The 10,516-nt window shown below is 44.8% G+C and overlaps 1 protein-coding gene across 2 annotated transcripts in view; it reads right to left on the bottom strand.

The window, feature by feature from the left end:
• mast1b (microtubule associated serine/threonine kinase 1b) overlaps positions 1–8,905 on the bottom strand; it is a 37,596-nt gene extending 28,691 nt beyond the window's left edge. Inside the window, exons 1-2 of one of the 2 annotated variants that reach the window (XM_042708305.1) lie at positions 7,556–8,905; positions 2,712–2,743 (exon numbers count right to left, since the gene is read on the bottom strand). In XM_042708305.1, coding sequence (XP_042564239.1) covers positions 2,712–2,743; positions 7,556–7,594 — 71 coding nt within the window. In that variant the 5' untranslated portion in view covers positions 7,595–8,905. The remainder of the gene's footprint in view (positions 1–2,711; positions 2,744–7,555) is intronic. The other variant, XM_042708306.1, reaches the window with a different exon arrangement.
• Between the last annotated feature and the right edge of the window lie 1,611 nt (positions 8,906–10,516).

Genomic DNA, 10,516 nt, shown 5'->3' with positions numbered 1-10,516 from the left:
GCGTGTGTGTGTGTTTGCGTGTGTGTGTGTGTGTGTGTGTGTGTGTGTGTGTGTGTGTGTGTGTGTGTGTGTGTGTGTGTGTGTCTGTGTGTGTGCATGTATGTATGTATGTTTGTGTGTGTGTGAGCATGAGCTGGCCAGTGAGAGAGGGATAGAAAGAGCCAGAGAGAGAGGTGGATAGAGAGAGACTGACAGAGAGAGCATAAAAAAGAGAGAGAGGCCGTTGTTTGTGTCCTCTCATCATGTAACTGGCCCCGCGGTGACGATCGCGGGAGGAGGATGAGAGAATACTCTTGAGTCAAACTCGCTTGAAGCCAGCTGAACGTTTCACAGCCTATCCCAGACAGCAATGAAGCACAGTAGGCTCCCTTAATCGTTCCCTTATAAAGCATCCACAGAACACAGGCCTCATTATCATGGTACCTGGATTTTCATCTGCAGTTAGAGGACACTGACAAGGATGACTTCAAAGCTGTAGTAAAAATAAGATTACAGAACATTATGTGTGTTGGAAGACTATTACGTTAGCCTACCTTAAAGAAACTTTAACGTCTAACTGTAAACAATGAAGATTATGAGAGCACTACTGCAGCAGGCGAGTCATCCTAGTCGGGTGGGAGCAGGGAAAGAGCAGGAGGTTCATTAATGAGCCTCTCAAACTCAATTCTCTCTCCCGCTGTTCCAGCACTCTCCAACCCAGTCAGCCATTTGTCCAAAGCAGTTGGCAGTCCGGAGCGCGACACTGTCTCGCAGCTTCCAGACTCCTGACTGAAGTGCTATAGCTGCTGACGAATCTTACATTCCTGCCACGCTTCTGGTTGTTCCAAAGATGCCTGGTCATGCGCCCATCACTGCATAGCTTTACTGCACCACTTTAAAACATCAATACGCATAACGTCTACTTCTATTCCAATTCTGCGTGGGACTTTAATGTGATGCTGGTGAAGACGGCGGTATTGTGTGTGTGAGTGTGCATGTGTGTTGTGAGGAGACAGGCGGGGCCATGCACTGCGTGAGTGTGAGTGGTGTGAAAACACAAGCAGCTGGGAGCAGCAGAGTTGACAGGCAGGAAACAGCAGGATCGCACCAAAATGTCAAACGCATTGCTCACCCTTTTGACGAGTTTTGTGTAGGAGTTTGTGTGTGTTTGTGTGTGTATGTGTGTGTGTGTGTGTGTGTGTGGTGTGTGTGTGTGTGCGTGCGTGTGAGTGTGTGTGTGCGTGTGTGTGCGAGTGAGTGTGAGTGTCTATATGTATGTGATGTGCATACGTTTGCATAGCTCTGCTTTGAGGATTAAAGTGACAAGTATGCATGTACAGGCCTATGTGAGTGTGCATGTTTAAATGTGGGTTCTTGTGTAAGTGTACAGTATGTGTGTGTGTACATTTTTGAGCATGAGTGTGTCCATGCTTCTGGCTCTTCCTGTAATTAGTCTCTCTACTATAATGATGGCCTAGGGCTAATCCTTTGTCTCCACTCATTCAGTAGCTATAGGTATCCTTTGTCCCATCAATGATGCAAGTCTTGCGTGAGACATAGCTTGTAGCTTGGTTCGCATGTGGGCTATTTTATAACACCCGTTATGTGAGTGAGTATGTGTGTGTGTGTGTGTGTGTTTGTGTGTGTGTGTGTCTATGTGTAAGTGTGTGTGTGTGTGTGTGTGTCTGTATGAATGCATGTGCACATGTGTGTACGTATGAGAGCTCTTAAGGCTGAGAGTTATCTTGGGGCAAGTGGAGCACCACAAATGAGAACAGAAATTCATGAGAACACAGGGTGAATGAAAAAGAGCTGGAGGGACAGAGAGAGAGAGAGAGAGTGAGAAAGAGGAGAGAGATATAGGACAGGCCTCATTCAACCTTAAGTAAATTAATTTAGAATTGAAAGTCATCCTGCTAATAATTCACTATTTGAAAGCAGTGAGGTATTTGAAATCACTGATGCGAGAGTGTTTCTAAATAAAGCATGAGGTAGAAACTGACACATATACATAATAATAACACAAACCCACAGTAATCCAACTCAGCTGCTTCCATTATTTAAGAGCAGGAGAGGTGCTGTTCAAACCATAAGCCCAGTCCCCACGGGGATAAGAGGGAGTGACAAAACATGTAATCATGAAAAGGTCATGTTATTGATTTTTGTACAGGCTAAAATGTATTGGCATGTGTAATGGCATGTGCTGGAAAGACAACATGACAACGCAAGCTATGCCATGATTCTGCTATTACTTTCAGTGGGAGTCTATTGATTAATATCTCTTGTTGGTACACACACACACACACACACACACACACACACACACACACATAAATGTGTACACACAGACAATTAAACTAGATGAAACACAAACTGATACACAAACACACACAGTTAAGCACGTATTCATGCTCCCACACACAGTGGGACTGCTCCACTGATCCAATTATCACTTTAATGGTTTCAGCACCATGGACAGAGCAACTCAAACTGACCCAAAGAATGTATCTGCCAGGAGTGTAATCATGAACCTCTCCTCTCGGCTGTACAGTTGTGCCTCACACCTACCAAAACTTTACAGCATTGCCAATGTATGGATTCTCTTACACACACACAAACACACACACACACACACACACACACACACACACACACACACACACACACACACACACACACATACACATACACACACACAGACAGGGTGTTAAGAAAGAGAGGACTGTACTCACCTACTGTTCTTGCGTGGCAGTGGTAGATCCTTCTGGAAAAAGAGGTAAAGGGAAAGAGAAAACAGATCAGGTAGGTTCTTTAAACAATAACAATGCTGGCCACATGAAATACCCGTTGATCGTATCTTTTTATCAAACTACAGTTTTATGTGTGTGTGTGTGTGTGTGTGTGTGTGTGAATGACAGACATTGGCTGGTATATTCTCTCTCTCTCCCTTTCTCTTGCTTTCTCTGTCCTCTGTCTCTTTCTCTATACCCCCACTGAGAGAACAGTGCACTGGTGAAGGAGAGAGGGATAGAGGAAAGAAGAGAGGGGGGTAGGAGGGAGGGAGACAGCCAGAAAGAGACAGGTGAGTATGAAACGGAGAATAGAGAGAGAGAACATGGCTGGAGAACATGGGGTACACAAGGGGCCGCTCCACAAGGCTATTGTGTCTGTTCCTATATCTGGGAACGTCTAGGTGATCATCAGAACACCAAAAAGCATACATGCCTCAGACACAAATACACAAGCATAGAAATGTTTTTGTACAACATCTGAAATGTTTTCAACTGTGACCATTTCTTCCGACTCTCAGGCTTTAGAGCAAATCAAACACCAAATGCCAAGCCTCACTCTTGCATGTCTGCCAGTCAGTAGAGTAATTAATTCATTACCTCTACCACATTGGAGTCAATGTGAAGGTGACTCTAAGCAACCACTGACCATCAATGTAACTGCTCACATTACCTTATTAGATATCATACCATAATAATAACATAAGGCTGAGGTGTCCTTCTATCCTTGGCTGTGTACAGCTGCAGCATTTCCAAAGTGGATCAGACACAGTTTGCTGTGAAACCTTTTCTATTAATAGTCACTCACATTTTTTAAATATTTTCCCCAAAAAGGCAAAATGCACTGAGATGACATTGCAGTACAAAAGCACTCGTTAGGGCAGTGTGTCATTCCACTATCATTCAAGAGTACCCGTCTATTAGGACACCGCAAGTCTCTCTTTGGCATGATAAATCTATTGATCGGTGTTCAGCTGCTCACACGTATGTACTCTAATAATTGATCCCAGGTCATTCCAACAGAGCAGAGGACACAGGCAAGGTGGAACAGACCGGATACATTAGCACTCCTAGACACTGCATGAAAAACAGCCTCTCTATGGTCTGAAACGATGCTTATGATAATCATGAGAGATAGTGAGGACAAAGCCAGATGTGAACAGAGGCGGAGCAGCAGCAACACAGAGGATTGATTCAGCGTCTCGCTCAGGGGACAGGAACAGAGAACGCAGCACATCCTGCTGGAAATGTTCTAAAGATTAAGGTACAATGTTTTGTTTTTCGTATTTTAAATCAATCATATGTCCATTCCAGTCTGACCTGCCCGACAGCTGCTTTTTAAAGTGCACGTGTAAACACCTCTGTTGTGTTGTTTAGACCCCACCCACTAGCGCTGCGCTCTCCGGTGATGTATGTGTCTGCTAGTTTTCCATTCCGTGCAGTGACTCAGAGACTCCAGGATACTATTTAATTTTAGATCTTTAATTGAGTTTACCCCCCCCCCCCCACTCCCCTCTTTTTCTTTCTTTCTTCATTCCTTTCTTTCTCCCTCTCTGTCCTATTGTCTCTGTTTCATTCTTTCCTCCTTCTCTGGGAGTCATGAGCAGACATCCGAAGCACACTACTGACAGATGGAGGTCAATCAAAGTCGCGCACAGCCTACTGATTACAGATCAGTCGAGTACCGCTTGTGGCACCCTTTTTTGTTTTGCATTGCTGAGACGCTTCCAAGATGGCGGCTGCGGCCGAGCTGGGTTTGCTCTCGTATTGCAGGGTCAAATGGGTTCATTGTACCCCATGTCATATTCAAGAATGACTGATCCTCAGGTTACACCTGGCGTTTGGAGTTTCAGATCACTATCACGATCACTATCACTCCACAGAGCAACACTTGTGAGTTACTGTATGAGGCAACACCTGGAAACCATCCACACTATGGTGTGTTTTATCCAGCACAGCTATCCAGATAACTCGGTAATCCTGTTTAATGGAATATTCTGCCAGTGTTAGCAGGTTTAATTGCTGCATGAGTGTTTTGCTGTTTGGCTTCTCTCTCCATGTGATATCAGCTAGAAGAGCCATCTTCTCATTTGTCACTGACTCACCCACCGACTGTAGATGGCACAGATCTGCCATGATGTTTTCCCTTTAGTGTCAACTCAGTGGTGCTTGTGCCACTGCCCGATTAGAGTGTTGTGCTGTGCAGTGCCGTGGGCCTATAAGCAGGGTTGGAGTTATTGCCCTGACTTATGACAGGGAGTAAGCATAAACAGAACTCATCCTCAGGCTCACATTCATGCTGAAACATGCCAGTCTTGGACTTTTGCCGACTTTTTAAAAGTGACGCATTCAATTCAAAACAGTGAGATGGGTGCTGTGAAGCCGTGTGGGATTGAAAAAAAAGGGGTTCCCATGTCCGACTGCACAAGACTGACACCGTACAGACTGCCCTGCTAATAGCATTGTCTCTATGCTCTGAATGACCAGAGCCATTCATGTGAAATGTGACAAGACAGTGACAAGACAGGAGAGACATCATAAATAAACCAAATGAAAATCTTTCATATGTGGTTGAGAGAGCGTACCGGGTAAACCTCTTAAACATCTAATGCTAGCACTAGCACTGCGTAGTGGTGGGGAGCGTGTCCTGGCAGAGAGGGGATCTGTGCTGAAAGCCGTGTACTCAGCGTGGGAGCACTCAGCCTGGCATCCCTTTTGGCAACAACCTGGCAACAGCATCACAGCTTCTCTCTCTCTCTCTCTCGCTCTCTCTCTCTCTCTCTCTCTATCTCTCCCTCTTTCTGAGGTAATTAGATGGAAAGGCAGTGTTTGAGAGAGAGAAGAGAGAGAGAGAGAGAGAAGAACAGAAATAGAGAAACAAAGGTATCAAAAAGAGGAAAGAATGGGAAAAGAAGGACAGGGTGAGAGATATGGTGAATCCACTGGTATTAGAGAGGAGGTAGGAGATTGGGAAAATGGAGAGGCACTGAGAAACAGAGAAGGGAAAAAGAGAGACTGAGCGAAGACGGAGATATGGGATAAAGAGAAAGGGTAACGCTGACGCCAGGCACATCCTCCCAAGATACAGGCATCGCTGCACCTATAAATGGCCACCAGACGTCATGTCCTCAGACCGGCCTGTCTGGGGGAAAAATGGCCAGAGCCAGGATGAGAGAGTATTGGCTGGGCACACTGCCCACACTGCCATCACCGCCCCCACCAGCACCACCACCTCAAATCCTTCCACCAGGCCAATTTCTTTGTGCGGATGACAGGGAAAATACGAGGTCCCAAAGCTCCAGACAGCATCCACCTTAAAGCGCTAGTCTTTCTGCAATAAATAAAATGCCTCGTCATCAGAAAGTCATGTGAGTGACTTATCACCAGTTTGTCCCTCCTAATCTTCACCTCACAGACGGTTTGTTTGCAGCTGACTGCAGCATCTTACAGGGACAGCATTTTCATTCCAACTCACTGTCCTTTAGTTTCTTGTCCAAATGTGTCCTTTACTGAGGAGGTGTCCTCTGCACATGCGTGAAGGTGAAATAAGGGTGAAATGAGCAGAGGGAGAATCAGACAGCCCCAACGTGTCTGCCTTTCAGCAGAGAATTGAAGCTGAGCATCATGGGAATGACCTTTGCCCTTTGCTCCCAGGGGACTGGGTGTTTCACCATATGGCATTGACAGACAGAGGGGCTCGGCTGGAGTGTTAAGAGGCGTGTAGTGTGTGTTCATCTGTGTGTGTGTGTGTGTGTGTGTGTGTGTGTGTGTGTGTGTGTGTGTCTGTTTGTGTGTGTGTCTGTTTATGTGTGTGTGTGTGTGTGTGTGTGTGTGTGTGCGTGCGTGTGTGTGTGTGTGTGTGTGTTTGTGTGTGTGTGTGTGTGTGTGTGTGTGTGTGTGTGTGTGTGTGTGCGTGCGTGTGTGTGTTTGTGTGTGTGTGTGTGTGTGTGTGTGTGTGTGAAAGAGAAAGAGACCGGCTGAGACCCCAGGGGATACACAGAACCGTTACAAGGCCATTATTCTGCCAACGGGCAAGATATTACATCCCCTGAGCTTCTCCCTAGTGAAATAATACAACGCACACATACGGCTTCACTGCATTACTATAGACCCATCAACAACAGAAACACAACAGACATTTACACATTTTATGCAAGAATGTACAAATAACACCTTCGTTTGTGTAGGATGCATCAGGATTTCTTAAAGTGACCCATAAAGCGTGGTACCAACAGGGGGTTGCTAGTCACGATATACGTCATTAAAACATCATGCCTTCTGCTGCAGGGACATGACTATGAAATTCAAAACCCACCCTGTTTACACAAAGACTACGCTCTGACTTCATAGCAAAATGTCTGCATTGGTGTGGCTGGCTGTCTTAGATTTCTGCTACAGAGCTGGTGGTTTAGTCTTTATTAGCAGCTTACAGATGAGAACCCTTAGGCTGGGGGCATACTCTAAGCATACTCTATCAACCAGCACACGCCAGTGATAGAGTATGCATAGCATATGAATGGGAGTTGGCATTTATTTAAGGACGCGTAGATAAGTGAGGAGGCCTTAGACATCAACATAAACAACTGAGTTGGACACAATCAAATGGATATCGAACATACTAAATGTCACAGCCGTTTTGTACTGTGTGTTTGGGCTTCTTTTAATGCATCTGCGCAGCTATGTCACAGAAACATCGAGGTGGGAGAGGGACTAGCCAAAGCAAAATAAACATGACTGCTAGAATGATGTTACTAAAACATGTCAAAAAGATGTGTCAATCTTCTCACCTGAAGCCGCCGTCGGCGAATAATCCCCGAGTCATCCATCACAGGTGCTGGGTGGTCTTCCGGGTCTTCGCTAGTTCAGGCTCCAGAGATGGAGATGGTCAGGGAGCGCTCTGCAGCATTCACCGCTCGTAGCAGTTCACCGGCGGTTCGCAGATAAAGCAGCAGTGTACTAGATTGGCCAAGATTCCGCAGACAATGTGTCAAAACGTTAAACAAGAAATGTGTTCCTATTTGGTCGTCCCATCAGAGCTTTCCCCAAAGAACTGAAGTGCTGAATGAGCGGCCAGAGACATCTTCGTTGGCACGGTTGATTGAGGGTCGATTGAGTGAAATCACTGCCTCATTCACAAAGCCGAAAATCATCCATGTCCAGTCACTGTCTGTGTTTGTAGAGATAGCATTGAACAGTCCGTTTTAAAAGTAATTCTCCACCGAAAACCCAGGTTTTATACAAAGACTATCGTGCAATCGCGGGATACAATCTGAGCAGCGCGTTTATTTATATTTTTAACGCTGCTTCCAAATTTGTAGTTTACAGCTCACATAGGCTATCGCACGAATTTCTGAATCATAGGGTATCTATTAATGCAAACAGAAGAAAATGTATGTAATCACATTGTAATTATAAAGTTAAAGCAAAACGAAAAAAAAAACATAATAGCTTGCCGTGGTCCGTTCAGGTTTCTTGCTCATCACGGAACCGCGCCAGTGGTGATGGTTTGTCTGTGAATCGGTTCCTCTTCTCTTATAACAAACAAGAGTAGGTTTACAGTCCGTTTACAAATAATCTCACTAACTAGCAAATTACCATGTTATCTATTTCTTTACGCTTTACGTCGTTTCGTTTACACGGACCGTGGATGCTCCCAGTCCAACAAAAAGCCGAAGATGACATTTAACTCTTACGTCCCCATAAGCCCCTCCTCCATGGGCACATTTGTGACCCAAGGAACCACCCACTGGCTGCCAAGAGCTCGGTCCCACGGTGACAAGAACACGATGACGAGCACGAATGACAAAAATGGTAGGGTGTGAAAATGTGTAACGTGACGTGAATCAATTTTACATACACGCTCTTACACACACAGGCACCGAGGCAATGATGACACAATATCATCACTGAATGAATCGGTACATGCTAAAACGAATCCATTATGTTAGTACTGCACTTGCACCATATGTTGTCAAGCTGCCAGGAGTACAATTCCTAACACCATACATATGCACATGAAAATAAACAATCAACACTCATGACAGCATATACACTCACTTGAAGAGAACCAAAGAGAGAAAAATGCAGATAAAACCTCTGGAAATATTGGGTGGAGGAAAAATTACATGGGGGCTTAGCCTAGCCAGCCAGCATTGTTGTCTTTTGGCAGGGCCTTTGGGTGAAGCTCTGGAAAATTAAATCCAAAAGCACAGTTCAGGTGGACGTTCATGGAACAAGTGAATACGGCATACACAATATTTACAAAGAATGTTTCAATTCCTCTTAGTTTTTTTGGCCATTATTGCCTTATTGTGGATAGTTCCGAAATAAAAATCAAACTGTCTGGCATGATTGACAGATGGGACTCTTGGGCAGCACGCGCTTGTGTAATGTTGCGCGCTCTAGGATTAGTTCTGTCACACAGTTTTTTAACGTAACATATGGTCCGGCCGGCCTACGCTTTGGTGACCTCATCCTAGGCTGGAGCCAGGGAGGGAGGCAGGCAGTCAGGCACAGATCACGGAGCTACTCGCTCTCTCACATTAACTAACAGCATGTATGCTCACACTGACACAAACACTTTCACACACACCAAACAAACACCCATTTGCACACTGATGAGATAAACTGACACAAACACTAACACATTCAATATAAACACATATGTAGTCCCTAAATATACACACTTGTTTTCTCCTTCTCCAACACACACACACACACACACACACACACACACACACACACACACACACACACGCACACGCACACACACACACTTACTCACTAACATGTGCACTCCACACAGAGCCAAACCAAACACCACATACACCGCCCAATCTCAAATTGCAGCATTGCTGTGATGGTGCTGGAAATCTCATAGACCCAGTATTGATTTTTTCCACCATAGTTCCTTCCTCTTGCATTGAGTAATAGCACTGTAAGGGCAGGTAAAAGTCTGCCTGGCTCTGAGGCCTCCTCAGAAGGTTAATTTAAAGTCTGGGGCAGGCTCTCTCGCTGGCTTTAACACAGTGATTTTCTCCACTCCAATAAACGTCCTGGAAAGGCAGAGTATCGTTTATGGGGGTCCGTGACTCACTGAGGTGGATAGAGGTACACATTGCATGGAGAATAGATGGTTTCCCTGCAATAAAGAGCCAGTTCTTATGTACAAGATGGAACCTGCCCCTCGTGTCTCTTGAGATTTGCATGAAACGTGAACTGCAATTCACAGACTGATGTCCAATATTAGAGTATACGGAATTTAAGTTATCGCTTGATTGAACAGCTGATGGTTGGAATGTTGACAATTTCGTGTACATGACTGTCTGGGTTGGATGCAGACTAATCTATGTTGTACCTTTACCTATGCTGATTGTGCAACATTGTTACTTATAACACAATAATGCACAAAAACAGTTTCTTCCCCCTAGCTGTCTCACTACTGAACAGCTAACCCACTGTAGCATATATAGCATATATATTTATCCCTGCACTTCTTGCACTCTCCACTTCTTCTTTGCACTATTGTTGTGTAACATTTCACAGCTACTGTATATAGCCATTCCGCCTTGTATATATTTCTTAAACTTCTTAGACCGTTGCACTGTTTGTTTTGTATTGTAATGTATATTTTGTGTAAGCACATTGAGAGCCACTTTACCAAGTCAAATTCCTTGTTTGTGCAAACTTACTTGGCCAATAAAACCTGATTCTGATTCTGATTCTGATAAGTCCAGTGCACAACACTG

This window comes from Clupea harengus, chromosome 1 (assembly GCF_900700415.2).
Source record: "Clupea harengus chromosome 1, Ch_v2.0.2, whole genome shotgun sequence".
Taxonomy (NCBI): domain Eukaryota; kingdom Metazoa; phylum Chordata; class Actinopteri; order Clupeiformes; family Clupeidae; genus Clupea; species Clupea harengus.
This window is presented reverse-complemented; position numbering and strand designations above follow the sequence as displayed.